This window comes from Centrocercus urophasianus, unplaced genomic scaffold, assembly GCF_019232065.1.
Source record: "Centrocercus urophasianus isolate 14NV4802_14NV808 unplaced genomic scaffold, USGS_Curo_1.0 seq_24, whole genome shotgun sequence".
In the NCBI taxonomy this organism is placed as follows: domain Eukaryota; kingdom Metazoa; phylum Chordata; class Aves; order Galliformes; family Phasianidae; genus Centrocercus; species Centrocercus urophasianus.
Genome location: NW_024884800.1, coordinates 16,860,747 through 16,876,961, shown reverse-complemented (window position 1 = coordinate 16,876,961; position 16,215 = coordinate 16,860,747). Strand labels below are relative to the sequence as shown.

The 16,215-nt window shown below is 41.0% G+C and overlaps 1 protein-coding gene across 1 annotated transcript in view; it reads right to left on the bottom strand.

The window, feature by feature from the left end:
• Positions 1-16,215, bottom strand: part of IL1RAPL2 (interleukin 1 receptor accessory protein like 2) — a 332,687-nt gene that overhangs the window by 147,870 nt on the left and 168,602 nt on the right. The window contains exons 3-4 of the mRNA XM_042825057.1: positions 15,701-15,974; positions 1,991-2,177 (exon numbers count right to left, since the gene is read on the bottom strand). Of these exons, the coding sequence (XP_042680991.1) occupies positions 1,991-2,177; positions 15,701-15,974 (461 nt within the window). The remainder of the gene's footprint in view (positions 1-1,990; positions 2,178-15,700; positions 15,975-16,215) is intronic.

The window sequence follows — 16,215 nt, the reverse complement described above, 5'->3', positions numbered from 1 at the left end:
GACGTCTGGAAACAGATGCCTTCTTTAGAAGATGAGGGTCATGCTTTATACTGCAATATCACTTTGGGGAGAAGGGACACATTTACTGTACAGTATGATCTTAAGTTCCAGATCACAGTTTTTAGGGGCTTTAGTGGTTCTTGTGTCTAAAAGTCTAGGCAGACTTCTACTAATAGCACCACAGTACCATCCAGAATGTTTTTTCAAAATGCTGTTGCAGAAATGTGTCTCAAGCAATAACCTGACATAACTTTCTACATGACATTAATACTGACATTTTACATTACTGAGCTTCCTGACCCAGGTCCAGATAATATAAGCATTATCCAAGAACTGAAGTGATAGCACCTTATTGTTAATTATGAATAAGGAGTTGTACGTAGTGGGTTATTCCATTAATGTCTCTTTACATTATCAAGCCAGACTAAAGGCTGTTGACCTCAATTGCCTCTTAGCAGCCAACCATATCAATTCACATCAATTTCACCATGGTGATGACTTGTCAGTCAGCTGGTGCACAAAACCTGTCTGAGCAACCCAGACAACACGTGTGGCTATATGGACCAAACACCCTTTCTCTCCTGTTCTCGGATGGCAGAAGAAGCAGCTTCTCTTTGGTACCTTCTTTCTATCAAGATTTCAGATTCAACTGAGCACAAATATTTTATGCATGAACAGCACTGAAGATATCCACCCATATGCTGAAAGAAATAGCTCCAGTGGCTGAAAGAAAAATTTTGTTTATACTAACAGTGGGTTATGGCATGTTTTGTTACTATAAGCTTGAACATGTGAGATTTCTGTAAAAAATAGAAGTAGATGACAACTTCAAAAATTGCTCTTTTCTGCTCCATCCCACAAAGGAAGAAAAAAAATCTGCAGCTCTGCACATAACACTTCATATTAAAAGAAACAACCTTCAAAGAATGCTGTTAAGGTTGCCAAATCAAGCACTCAAAATTTAGGATTTAACTTCTTCCTGCATTTTCTGCCAAGTTTGTCCAAAACTCATCACCCTTTTATCACTGCAATCCAAATTCTTTCCCACCAATCTCACCAAACTCTTCCCCCTGACCAAGTACTATTTCTTCTTCCCTCTGACTCCCATCTCTTCACTCCTTCCCTTTGTTTCCTACAGTTCCCTTAGCAAAATGTTTTGATGTATTAAGTAAGGGACATGGTTCAGTCCCATGTTTCAGAGAAAATAATGGTGACAGGCAGATGGCTGGACTGGATGATCTTGAAGGTCTTTTCCAACCTTGGTGATTCTATGGTTCTGTAACACCTGAGGGCTTTTCAAATACCAAATCCTGGTCCATATTCAGTCAGTGAGTAAAATTTGCCAGGATCTTAGTAAGGTCTGCATGGCAACCTGCATTTTAGTCATTCTCCTGTTCTTTGCGAAGCTCCAGTAACACATCATGTATGCATTTGCTGCTGAAAGTTCTGGGCAATTCTTGAAAGCCCTGCAGAAGGCACAGCCAGAACAGTTACCTGCTGAGTAGTACAAGTTCCTAGTAAATCTTAGTTAAAATTAACCAACATATGTAAAATTACTCAGTGAACCTCCACAAAAGTACAAGTATCTCTGTGAAATTACCCAGCAGACTTTGGTAAAACTTAACAGGCCCTGATGAAGGTACCCTACAGACCTCCTAATAATTAACTGGGTGGCACCAGCTATGGAGACAACCCATCAGGGTGGAAACTGGTAAAGAGGCACAGGTTTGGGAATATTGTTCTGCTGTTACAGAAACCACATAACCTTCAGAATAGAACACCCTCATTAATGCTGCTTTTTGTGGGTCAATGGCTATGCTGGGTAATTTGCCTGCAGTTCGGTATTGCTCCTGTAACAGTGGGAGAGCATCCTCCAGACCCAGTGAGAAACTACTGCAGGTTCAGAGAAGGCCATCTCTAAGCCTCAAACTAGAAACAGTGGACATTAGGTACAGTTTAATTACAATACCAACGACACAGCAAGAGTTACCTTGTACCATACAACATCTGGCTCTTGACTGTCTGTTTTGTAATCCTCGATATCAGGACAGGAGATTGTCTTTCTTTTGGTAACTTCTGATTTTTCCAGATATCTGATCTTGCTGTTGTAGCAAAGCCCAGATTCATTCTCAGCTACCGTCAAGGACATGGACACCTTCATGCAATACGTTGAGTTTCTGCAGGGACAGAAAGATGTTGTCATTTACTTCACTCCTTCTTTCTCTTTTTTTTTTTATACTATATTTCATCACATCACCTCGTTAAGCACTGATCTTCACAAACACTTCACAAACACTTCAGTGACACATTCAAACAGTGGCTGTCATACTGTGCATTTTCAGCACAAAGGAACTACTAGAAGACATGGAGGTTCATTTCTGGCTTACTATGAAGAACCTTGTAGAAATTTTGCTGACAAGAGCTGCCAGCACAGCAGCTCTTTCACCTTCCAAGCCTATGAACACAGGAAAGTGGTGCCACCTCAAACCTTGAATGCACTTACTCACTGTTCTTATTCCCTATACGTGCCACAAGCACACCTCCTCTCTCACCTTCAGATTTCACTCTAGTATGTAGCACTTAGCATTTGAGAAGGGTTAGGCAGCTGGTTCTGGATGTTACATCACATCAAACAGAATTCCTCCCTCTGAAGGAGCTACTCTGTAAAATCCCCCAGTGTGCAGTATCATGGTGGGCTGACCTCTTGCTGCCAACCCCCAACCAGCTACTTTCTCCCTCCTCTTCGGGTGGACAGGGAGGAGAAAAAGCTCATGGTCTGGAATACAGAAGGGCAATCCAGGCCTCTCCTCACTGAGCCCTGCAGCCCACACCAAGCACAGACACCCAGCACAGGCACGGAACAGGTCAGACTGGGTGCTTTCACCAACACATTCTGGCCTTTAAGTACTGAAAAATGCAATCCCTTAACAACTAAAACCATTGCCTGCTCCCTCACAAAAGATCCCTAGGGGTTAAATCTATGCAAGTGGCTTGTGAGTTCTCTGAGCTCAGTTTTTCTTAATATCAGGTCAGAGTAAACATAAACAACCAACTCCTGTGCCTCACAATAATGGAAACAGGATTAAATTAAATTCCTTCAGACTCACATCTTTAACAGAGTTATCAGATGCACAGTAAAAAAGAAGTTTCTGGTGGGGTTATTGTAAAGAGTTTGCACTTTGCACAGGATTGTTACAAGCCACACTGTCAGCTTCTGGCCTTCATTAGGTGTGATGGCAAACAGAGTTCTTCAAAAGCCAACTACAGAGCACAAGTGACAATATAATGAGGCTCTTCCTCCCATCATACATCATTTTGTCACTTTAATTGACTACACCATAACCAAAAAGCCCGGAGTAAGTCTGACATGCTGGGTGGTTACACCCATCAAAGGGAGCTGAGGAGAGCTCTCGCAGAAGATATTACTGCTTTGCTGTCACTTCTTCCATCACAGCTCAGCTGCAAACTTCAGCTGAGGCAAAGGCACAGCAGACTACAATTGCCCCATGCACCTGGAAAGGGATCTGTCAGTCAGACCTTGACACTAATGGTACTAGATGCCTGCTCCCTCCAATGAGACTCATGACAATGTTTCTGAATAAAACAAACTAAAAAAATCCACTACGCTCCAAAAGAGATCTTTTCGCAGGCATCGTTTGAACAACACATCACCCTGTCAAGTGAGCCTGTGGTGGGAACAAAGTAGAAAGGTCTATTATGGGCTCTTCGTTACAGCTCTATGTTTCCCACTGAACAAGTGCTGACTGAACACTGGGCAAACGGCATCTCGTCAAAGGCATGCCGTGAGCACTATGTGCAGAAGACAGTATCTGCATGGCACATCGACAGGCAATCTTCTCAAACCTTCATCTTTCAGCACTGTTAGAGCTGGGCATTCAGCAGAACCCCTGATCCCAGTGTCTGACAGCAGGCCTCCCCTCGGGGCCATCTGCCCTGCTGGGCACGGCTGCTCCTCTCACTTCTAAGAGGGAAACTGAAGCACAAAGAGACACCTGGCATGCAGGACAAGTCACAACGATAAAGTCACCTTCCAAATTTTAGATCAGCCCTTTATCTGATTTCGCACTGCCCACGTGAACAGCAAATGCCATCGACATGGAAATACACTGCAGGAAATACTGAATTTGCAGCACACTTCCCCGTCCCACTCCATTCTCTTCAAAACATCACACGAACACTCATGTAATAAAACCAGCAGGTCTTTTTTCTGTTCCTTGTCTCAGGGAGGAAGGGTTCTCTTTGTCCGATGCCATGCTCTGGTTCAGTTGAGAGAGTATGGAAAAGTCTCATCCTCACAAACTACATGAATTACACTATTTGACTTGAGAAAAAAAAAAGTTATCTGGACTAAAATAGACACATAATTTGAGCTGAGTTTTTCATAACTTTAGGGTTATTCATGCTTTAGGGAACATAAGTCAGCTCTTCCCCAAAGTACATGCTTTGGAAAAGGGCTGCCTTTTTTTAAGGAGAAAACAAAACATATTCAGAAAATTTCAGCCCTAAAATCCACAAAGTATGAGTATGACTGAGTATAATCAACAGCAATTAATCTGAAATGATTGTTTAACTTACCTGAAAAACTGTGAGTGCTATGATGGCAAATTTGGTCACGTTCTCAATAATAATGATCCAGGCTAATCAAGAATAATGACTTTGAATAGCTGACCATTACTTGGTGCTATTTAATAATGTTGTATTTTCTGCTAACAATCTTGCATTATTTAGATTGCATTTTGAACAGCGCTGGAGGGTACTTCTATTTAAAACACTTCCTGGAACAACGACCTAGAAATGTAGCATTCTTTTCACTAGTTACAATTAAAATTGAATAGAATTGAGAAAACGAAGTGCCTGGTGAGCACTATCACTTTTGTTCACGCTCCTTGACGAAGACAATAAATCTGCTCATGTTTGTGATGAAGAAAGCCCTAACTAAGCCAACAGTAAGAGACTTGAAAGCTTTATGTGAAAGCTCTGTGAATGCTCTTCCACCAGCTGCTCATTTAGTAACAGTGCTGCTAATTGAAAAAAGAGCAACTTCTGCAATTGCAAGAATTCCAGAGAATGAAACAAAAGCCTTTAATCTGGCTAGCTGAGAGTAACAGTTGCATTTCGGCCCTCTGCAAAATAAAACAGCAGTTTGATCAACCTTGCTGCTTTTCTCAGTTCTGAAGCAGAAGCCTTGGAGCTAATGTTTATAAAGGATACAAGCCATTCCTCCCCCTGCTAAGCAGGCTGTTCCCCGGGATGGTATAGATTTCACCATGCGGTCCTCTAAGCAAGTAATGGTCTGTGCTCACCTCTTCTTGGAGATTTCCATGTCTACCACTTATCTATCAACTTAGACACTGTGAGACAGAGCTTCCTAAAATGATACACTGCCTATTCTTCAACCAGAAGAGACCTATGGAATTGATCTTGTTCATTTTACATTGAAATTAGTAGATGACCAACTTCATTTTCCTACACAGAAAGAAACTTGCAATTTCAACTGTAGTTTGAAGGAATATGTGGTTTCGGTTTCACTGACAAATAAGAACATGCTGTCTCTCCTCCCCCATGGGACCTAGGACATAAAGGAACACTGGAGCAGACAAGTAAGAACTCAAGAAGGGTCAACAATGTAATCATTGGTGATCACAACATTTTGCTCCTACCACCCAGGTAAACAGTGAGGAAAATTATGGTGCAGGCCCCCATGCAGGTCACTCAGGCGATGGAAATTCACCTACAGAAGTCTTTCAGAAAGCCCATGGAGTTGCTGTGCTGAGATGGATCCAGCTCTTTCTTTCCAGTTGTTTTCATGGTGATCCTGTGTTCTACGTGGTTCTTCTTAGCTGGGTTTCATTTAGGTTGTTTCCGGTCTATTTTTCCCTGTCTTTTTTTTTGTTTAAAGGTATGCAGACTGACTGACGTGAACCCTCCATTTCTTTCTTTTCTTCTTTTGAAAGCTAAACAAATCATGGCCTGTTACTGGAATTACAGAAAGGAGAATCCACTTTTGTTTTCAGAACAAAATCTCCCATGGAACTCTGCACAGGTGAGTGCTCCCAGCAGTTTGCAGGCTAGCAGAAGAGGAATAAGGAAGCTGGAACACGCAAGAAACCACCAGCAAGGCCAGTAAACTGAGTCCTGCTGTCAGAACCAGCAAATGAAAGACCAAAAAGGATCTTCTAGGTGGATGGGGAAGATAACAAAGACCTTGTAGTAGGGATCACAATGTCAAGAGAGACTGAGACTTACATGCAACTCAAAGTAGAGAACATCAGTGACTACGTGCTACCTAAAAGAGCCTGAGAGATGCAGAGGGCACTTCCCAAAGTAAAGGAAATAAGCCAGTGAATTTTCAAGTGGTTATTTTATATAATTAGTCCTTTCTGAAAGATATGTGAACCATTCATTCTCCACAGAACTCAGTTTCCAATGGTTTCCATTCCTATTTTAGTGCTCGTGTGAGGAATGGGAAAGGGAAAAGAAGAGAAAGAATCACTGTGTGGTACAAAGAAGAAATGAATCAGTTTATATTTTCACATAAACTAAATTTTGTAACTCCCTATCTCAAGGAACTGCTTATAAGCTGGGCTGCTCTCTGGACTGGAAATATGAAAAAGAGTTTAGATTTCCCAGAGTTCACCAAGTAGTTTTCTTTTGTTCTAGTGCCAAGGCATTTGTAATTCCCAGGCCACCAGGAGCTGGCTCTGAAATACGAACTGGACTCAGAATTCAATAGAAAAACACAGGCAAAGCAAATGTAGCTTAACAGGTCTCAAAATCAAGCAAAATTGTGAGTTTTACTTCACTTTGAAGCAAAGACAAAAGGGGAAAAGAAAGGAAACAGAAATAGTTAAGAAGGACACTTGAAATTGAAGTGGCAGTTCCTAATTGCTTTTTATCTCATTTTGGATTTAACACAATCATCAGCCCTAAGGTTGAATTCAAATTAGAGGAAAAATTTATGACTTTGACAAAACTATTTTTCTATGACATTTGTTGTTTCTATCAGTTAGGGTGGTTTGTAAAAAGAAACAAGTAAACAATTGCATCTCTAGTATGAAAGAAATCTGCACACTCTAATAAAGAGGAAAAAGGCAAAGTGGTTCAATATTTTACAGCTAGTAGATTAAAAAACACTCCAAAAAATGAATTGCATATTTTTAAAAGAGGATTTGCAATGCACGTATGTTTGTTGTCTTGCAGATTCCATTTTTTCTTTTTTTTTTTTCTTTTTTTTCTTAATACTGTTTAAGTTTTAAAGCTCATAATGTAGTAGAAGATCAAAAAGCTGGGAAGTGTTTTAATCAAAGCAGCACTCAGGAAACAGTGCCTCTCAGACTTAAACCTCCCCCAACACACCTAAACACACTGTCTGTTTCAGTGACTGTTTCATTAGCTCAGTGAAATACTGATTGCAGAACTGAGTAAGTCCCAATCTTTGCTCGTTCTGATTAAAATGAACCACAGCAACACTACCACCAATCACTGTTATCCATCTTCATGTCCTAAGCAATTAATTTGTTACCAGCTACTGTAAGAGCGTGTTATCAGCTTTCAGATTCAATTGAGCAGCTGATTGCTTTCCTCTCTTTTCACAAGAATTGTATACATTTATTCCTGTTTAAAACTTCACACTTCACATAACAATCACCAAACAATTTTACTGGTACCTGAGCTTGTTCCACCCAGACCAATGAAGTCACGGTTTGCTGATCTTTTTACAGACAAATAAGTAACTTACAGCTTTTTCTGATGACACAGGTGCAGCCTCTTTCCTAAAAACATATGAATTATTCCTTGCTCTCCCGACTGATCAGCTTGAACTCTGTGCCAGAAGAGATCATGGAACAGATCCTCCTGGAAGCTATGCTAAAGCACATGGAAGAAAGGGAGATGATACAGGACAACCAGTACGGCTTCACCAAGGGCAGAGTATGCCTGACCAACCTAGTGGCCTTCTATGATAGTGCAAGTGTGTAAGTGGCCAAGGGAAGAGCCACTGATGTCATTTACCTAGGCTTTAGTAAGGCTTTCAACATGGTCTGCCATAGCATTCTTCCCCCTAAACTGGAAGTTTGCAGATCACACCAGGCCATGTGGTGTGAGAGACAGGATCCTATCCAGAGAGACCCAGACAGGCTGAGCAGTGAGCTCAGGAGAACCTCATGATGATCAACAAGGTCTGGCACCTGGGTCATGGCAACCTCCACTGCCAGGACAGGCTGGGGGATGTAAGGATGGAGCACAGCTCTGCTGAAAAGGACCTGGGGGCTCATGGATGGCAGCTGGAATGAGCAGCACTGTGCCCTCATAGCCCAGGAAGCCAACCGGATCCTGGGAGCATCCAAAGCAGCACAGCCAGCAGGGCGAGGAGGGGATCTGCCCTTCTGCTCCGTGCTGTGAGACCTCACCTGGAGCGCTGCGTCCAGATGGGGAGTGCTCAGCACAGGAGAGACACGGAGCTGTTGGAGCATCCAGAGGAGGGCACAAAAACGATGTGAGGGATGGAACACCTCCCTGCGAGGACAGGCTGAGAGCTGGGCTGTGCAGCACGGGGAAGGGAAGGCTGTGGGGAGAGCTGAGAGCGGCCTGTTGGTATCTAGGGGGGCTGTGAGATGGAAGGGAACAGATTATTGAGCACGATCTGATAGTACAATGGGAAATAATTTCAAACTAAAGGGGAGATTAAGACTGGATATAAGAAAAAAAATTTCACAGTAAGAGTAGTGAAGCACTGGCACAGGTTGCTCAGAGAGGTGGTGATGCCCCATCCCTGGAGACACCCAAGGTCAGGCTGGAGCACCTGATGGAGCTGTGGGTGTCCCTGCTCAGTGCAGGGGAGCTAGACCAGATGATCTTGAAAAGCCCCTTCCAACTCAAATGAGTCTATGGTTATAGGATTTACAGCTAAGATTTAACTGCAGTACTACACTGGCTGGAAACAAGAAGACAAGTTGAGTAGACCAAATGTGTATCGCAGAAGCCTATGTTTTACAACAAAGACAGAATAGATCATTATTCAAAAGCAGGAACTTCTTAGCAGTCACTGAAAGATAATTTTAAAAGGTTCACGTTGATGACAGATTGAGAAAGAGAAATCCAGGGATATCTGTGCAAGTTAACTCTCAGTAATATCGTTCTCACCAGGAGGCACTTAACCCCAAGACCTGTAATTCCTCACTGTGTGTTCAGTTCTGTTCAGGGAGTTTTTAGGCTTCCTGGATACTGGTACAGAGAATAAAAGATGTTTTGATCTAGCAGTGGGTAATTCAGATAACATACTTATTTGGAAAAAAATGTGGCATGAAAATGTCGGAATATGTGTTGTGCAGAGGGTGATATAGGCCACAACAGCAATGCCATGATTTGAAAAATCAATAATTATCTCTAGTATCAAGATCTCTATCAAAAATGTCAAGTATCAAAATTATCTCCAGTATTTCTAGTATTTCTTAAGTCTCTCTGAAAACAGAAGTGATGCACAGTCTAATTTGCAGACAGTTAAGGGTCAGGAGGAGCTACGTTTTTTGTGTTTGCCTTCCCAATACACATGCTGGTCCTGCTGACCTCTGCACCGTGACAGAAGCAACCGAAAGACATGAAAATCACCAGGCAGTCTTTACAGCAGGGAATACTTGGGCCCAGAGAGAAAGTCTCTCAACATTTAAGCTGAATCACACAGGTTAACTGCATGGTTTTCTTTTCAAGTCTTCAAAATTGTTAGCTTTCAGAAATCGATCACAGAAATATAATGTAGAACACAGAAAAAAACACAGAAGCCAAAAGAACACAAAGCTATCTCAGCACATCACAACAAAGTTTCCCAACTATATGGGCTCTACAAGCTTCAATACATCTTGCTCCAGCAGAAAAAAAAAATAATCCTGTAATTGTCTGGGTTTGCTGTCAGGAAAGCAATCTCTTCCCTTAAGTACTACAAGGCAGCAAGCTGTCCTGATGTTTGCCACTGTAAATGACTGAGCCCTTTTCATTCTCTTTTTAATAATTTTTTAGGGGAACTCAGGATAATACTGTTAAATTATATTCTCTTACTGAAAAGCCACCTTACAAATGACATAAATCTGAGACATAGAGACAAGAGCTGCCAGGAAAGAATACATTAAGAATTCCCTTTCCAGTGCTTTTGTATTTGCAATACCCTGTTTCTGGGAGCACTGAACGCTTAATTTCTTCCAACCCACACATGGGTAAATTTGTGTATCTACTCTTCTTTGTTTTTCATTTTTGCTTTTATTTTTATTAGACACTTAGCACCCAAAACAAAAGTTGAGTTCAGGACACCCATTAGATTTGCCTGCACTGCTCTATCTCACTGATTTTGGCACCTGAGAGGAAAAAAAAAAAAAAAAAGGAGTATATCCTTCCTCATGCATCTAAGTCCTACCTGTAGATGCAGTGAGAAAAAGCAAGCCCCCCTCTGTTTCTGTGCAGACTATTAAGCACACAAAACAATGGAACAGTTATTATCTGATGGGGGATGAAAAGAATGCCATCATGAGTAAACATGATGTGAATGTCATTATGCCAATTTGCAGGGAGAGCTGCTTAACTCCTGCAGCTGAGTCCTCCTGATTGTGTCTTACCTAGCAAAAAGTTATTTTTGCCAGAAAAGATGAAATTTTCCTGAGATCATGTACCAAATACCAGTTTACTTCCCGATAGATACCTCATGTCATACTCGATGCATTTCCTCTGTCCTCTCTTAGGACACATGTGATCTTGCCTACTGAAATGCAGGGGTTACAACTTTGATGTGGGTTTCAGCAGGAGTGGTACCTAGGTAAGCATATTCCTCTCCTTTGTTATTTGGAGAACAGCGGGGAAATAAAATGCCTTGATGTGCTGGAAAGGAGAGGGATGAGGAGGGCTGAACATCTTTTCATCAGATCTCCTAAAGGCCAAAACAACTGTGTGAGGAAGCAGTCATTCCATTTCATATCCTTTCTCCGAACCTGAAGTTTTGGGAGAAGGTTTGAAGCCCACCAGGGATGGCACTTCATCCACCATCAACCAGTGATGGTGAGAAGAAATGTTACTGATGCACTGCAGCGCATGGAGCTCTTGCTAAGACAACCTGCTGGAACTAGAGGGTCATTTCATAGTCCTGCTGGGACTAGAGTCAGTCATTTCAGTGGCACCCAAAGCTGATGAGGAAAACTAAATACACAATATTCTCATTCTCGTGTGTTGTTCTGCAACAGGTTGCTAGAAGCTCTCCAGCTACTGAGCAGCACAGGCATTGCTGCTTGAAGCTCCGACTGCTCCAGAAGCTTCTGACTGACATAATCACTGGCTTTCGGAAAGAAGGAGAATAGATATCTTCTATTTTACAGCTTCAGAGAAGGAGAGCAAGTGAATACAAATATGCACACCACTAGGGAATGGAAACAAATCTTCATTTTCTTCAATTGTATCAAAAGAAATGTATAGAACTGATTTCTCTCAATAAAGACTGTCATCAACATGATTTGCAGGAGCACCATCAGTTATCACACAATTTTAGACAGAAAAGTAGAAACATTCTGATTTGACTTTCCATTTTGATAGTGCCAAAACATTATATCTCCATAAGTTACATTTTATTTCATCATGATTCATGGTGACTTTATGTTGTATGTGTTCTGGCACCATATTCAAGTTTTAAATGCTATATATCACAGGGATTTTGTTTATATAGAACCTGTCACATTTAATGGGGAAATGTCACATACGTTTAATGTGTGACATTTAATGTTAATGTCATGCAGACCCTGGGAGTACTAAGCCCTGCCACATCCATTCACTTGCTCTAAGTGTGAAATGTTGCTGCCTTCTTCTGAAACACCTGATATGGTACAGTTATGAAAACTACTCTGTACCAGAGTACAAGTCTGAGAGGTATCTATGAGATGGGTAGCACAGCAACTACTTAGATGTGCTCCTCTTGGACATCTGACAAAGACAATTAAAGACACCACAGTGTCTTCACAGGAAGATATAATTTTTGGGTGTTTTCAGAGTAACGTGATGTTCAAGTGGTTTTAAGATCCAATTTCACCAGTGAACTGAGCACCGGTGAAAGCCAAAGCACCTGGACATTAAATATTCTGCAGTGAGAATGAAGGTGGCTGCAGGGAGGCTGACCTTACCACTGCACATTTCCACAGTGTGATTTTGTTCCAATTTTCCTGTTTGGTCTTAAAGTCCTGAAAAAACTCTTCTGTCCTTTCACTTGGAAGCCAGACTTTCAGTGCTCTGAAAAAAGCAGCACAGTTTCTCCTGGGATCCCAGGTGAATACTGCAGCCCAGGCTGTAGGCATCTGAAACGAGTTCCTCAGTTCCTCTTCACACCCACTGAAGCGAGAGCACAAAGGTTATGTTGCAAATTAAGTTTTACTGACAGCGTCTCTAGGCTGTCTAAATCTGATTTTGATTTGCTGGTCATGCGCTCCGCAGACATTCAAAACCTGAAGGCTTGAAATCTACTTTCAGTCAATTTTATTTCTGCTCAGAAAGGACTATCTCAATATTTCACTGATGGCTCGATGAAGGCTTGATTCGTCTGTGCATGTCCATAGCAATGCTGCTCTCCATTAAGAACTCTACAGACAGGGATAAAGTAAGGGGAAAGGACACACAGATTTCTTAACTCGATTTGTTGGCAGTTCTCTAGCATCAAATGCAGGCATTAGAGATCTGCAGGCTTATTTCCTCAGAGGGAAGCAAGGAACCCTCAGTCACACTTTGCACACTGCAGGAAATGGAGGCTCAGCTCCGCCGCCAGCCTGGTGACCACAGAACACCTCCTGCCTTTCCTGCCCCTCAGGCTCTGCACCCTCCCGACTCACCTCATGGGAATAGAGTCATTTTATTTCACCAACAGGTTACTAATAGTGAACAGGCACTACTGCCGTACCACGTTTTTACTGATCTTGCTCACAAAGTGTTGTGCTTCAGTTTATGTTAGAGCAGGGCCCAGGAAGAAGAAAAGGGCTTCAGAAGTGGCACCCTTCTGATGGCAAAGGTGCAGCTAAACTTCACTGAAATTTCTTCCCAACCTCATCCTCTCTGGTCAAGATAAGCAGGCCCAGTTCTTCTTCCCTCTTTAAAAAGCAGGGTCTTTTGACACAGAAAAACTAATGTATTTGTGCAGAGGGCAAAAGCAACACATGATCTGGAGAACGAACTTCTTAGATACTCTGAACTTGAAGGCCACTCCATGCTTTCAGATCAATTTTAGTTTCCCTGTTTGATTTTGGTGTTCTCATCTCTGAAACCTTCAGTGAGGATGCTTTGATCCACAGTGCTGATGTGAAAACCCCAGAAAAGCAACCTCAACAGCAAAAATGCTGACAGGTTCACCTAAAAGTACCACTGAAAGACACTGGAAGATAAATAGTATATTCAGGGCCTGCACTGCAAAGAGAATTCCAAAATGCAGCATTTCCAGACTGTACACTAAAATTGTAATATAAATATCCTAGCATTTATCTGGAAACTCTAATGAAATGGACATTCATCCATCAGCCAGCAGCCCTTGTCGGAAAGGGCTTTTCCTTTTAGGAAATCCGGTGAAAAGTGGAACTTCCTTTCTGTTAATACAGTTTTCATATTTGCTAAGTTGTTTTTTGACTGGTAAAAATGGGATCCAAGCAAACTGGGGGAGATTGCATTAGGTGTTGCTATTGCCTTTGGCATCCTTTCTGCAGAACGTGTTAAAAACCCTTCATGTTCAATTCCACTCTTCCATCAATGGAAGTTCAAACCTTTGCTCTTCACTTCAAGCCAGAAACTTCTGGGATGGGAACCTCCAGTTCTCACCTGTGACCTCACAATGCTCACAATGCAGCTGATTGCCGTTAACAACTAAAATGCAAACATCTGCTTATCCTCTGCTAAAAAAAATAACAGATTGATAAAGCTGAAATTATGCAGTTAATGGTGTGGTCAGTCTACCACAGACATGTAATCTTGTTTCTGAACACTACACCTAACCTCATTTTAATGAAATTAAAGTAAATCACTAGTGCTGTTTCCTCAGCTATTTTAAGCCACCTATAATTTCACAGACAATAACAACAAGGACACGTTCTCGAATTTTTGAAAGAAAAATAAGTTAACTCAAGGAAGAAACACGGTCTTTTATATGTAATCACTGCATATAATATTCTGCACTCCCACATAAATCTGAAAAAGGCAAAAATATCTGCAATTATATAAGAAAGTTCTAGCACAAACAAGAAAAACACATAACTGACAGGGAAGATGTTATTGCTGTACAATGCCTTCCAAGAAGCAGGCCAAGAAACAGTTTTTATCTGAAAACAAGAAGGCATGAATTATTGAAGAACTTGCCCATTTGTTACCACAAGTACTTTGTCATGTAAATGAGCAAAGGGTTTTGAAATTTCCTAGATAAAAGCAGGTCCCAGAATTTGATTTAAGATCAATTCTTCGTTGTTCACATAGGATTTGCAGAAACATTTCCAGGAGTATTAAACTAGTAACTTGATAATCACAACTGCTACATCTTATGAAAAAAGTACAGCTCTCCTGAAACACATAAATCACCATCTCTGTAACGTTTCAAAATCATGGAGTTCACGTGGCCTCAGACGTGCCATGGAGCTGCTAATAAGAGAATAATAAACTGTGAAAAGCTACAACACAGACTGAATAGTGAGCCTGGAAGACGCATCTGACAACCAGACGGGACGCTGGTTCCCCTTACATACCATGCACCACAGCACAGGCTTTGATTTTAGCACCAGTACTGAGCATCAGAGCAGACAGAGGCAGGTTGAGGCGAGGCAGGAGCACGTAGCAGAGATGGAGAGAGCAGCTTCTGGGCTCTGAACAGTGCTGTTATTTATGTGCAAATATTTCATATTAAATTCATCAAACCTGCATAAAATTTCAGTCTGGAGCAGCAGACAAGGATGAAACTTCATTTTCTACAAGCAAATTGCTTAAACACTGAAACATACATAAGGAGTGTCTGTAAAGCTCTTCTTAATTCAAAACTGATCACTTAAGGTATATTTATTCATTCATTCCTAAAGAGTTTTAATTTTTATCCTCTCATTTCAGGCATAGAGCTGGTATTGGCAATGAACACGACGGAAATCACGAGCTCCAAACTATGTGAGGCATGCATTTCAGCACCTTACCAAGTGAGGTCAGCTTCAATTTATTAAAAATCTTAAATGCATTTGAAAGTAAATATTTCCTCAGAGCCAGACAGAAATCAAACTCCCTATGGCCCAAACTCATCAGAATCATGTAACCTGCGTCTAAACTCTCGAATAACTTTTTAAAGTTAAAAGCAAAGGGTAAAAAGAAGTCATAAAGCTACCAGATTTGAGAGCTCATTTATGACTTGTCACTTGGGAGGATTGGAAGATTACTTGACCAAAATACTTAATGATTTAAGAACTATCTAGTTATGAAGGCTTATGGCAAAATGTGAATTTGCAAATGCTTAATTATAGCTCTTGAAAGAGGTAGCTATAATTACTAGAGAAACTAATTTTAAGACAGAGCACTATATGACAAATATAATTAAGAGAAGAAAAATAATGAGTATATATTAACTGCAAGAGTACCTTAATCATGAAAATTAAAGAAAACATTTGAACAAGATAATCTATACATCTTAGCCATACTTTAACACAGTACTCACCTTAGAACACATGTGTAGAAACCACTGTCTTGCAAGTCAACTGAGTGAAACCATATTGAATCTTCATCCTTGCTCATTCTAACTTCAGAAAATATAATGGGTTCTTCTAAGTCTCCTTTGTTTTTGTACCACATAAGCCTAAGACCTGTGCTTTGGGCCATGCTATAATTAGTTCTGATATAGCTGTAGAAAAGGGCACATTTCACTCGGACTGGTTCACCTGCCAAAGCCATGTATGTCTTGAGATCCACTGACCAGTCAATGCAACCATCAACTGAAAGCAAAACAATAATAAAGAAATATTAGATACAGATATATTTCTCAAGGTAGCGAGAAGCAGCCTATGAAATGCAACACAATTAATCAAAAGAAACGAATATTTGTTTCATAACAGGGTGATAAACCTGTGGCAGCTATTAGATATTAAATGGTTTCATATATTTTTTATTAGTTACATGTAAACATAAAATATGCAGGCTGTAAGAGCAGATTATTATTATTATTATAGCACATTA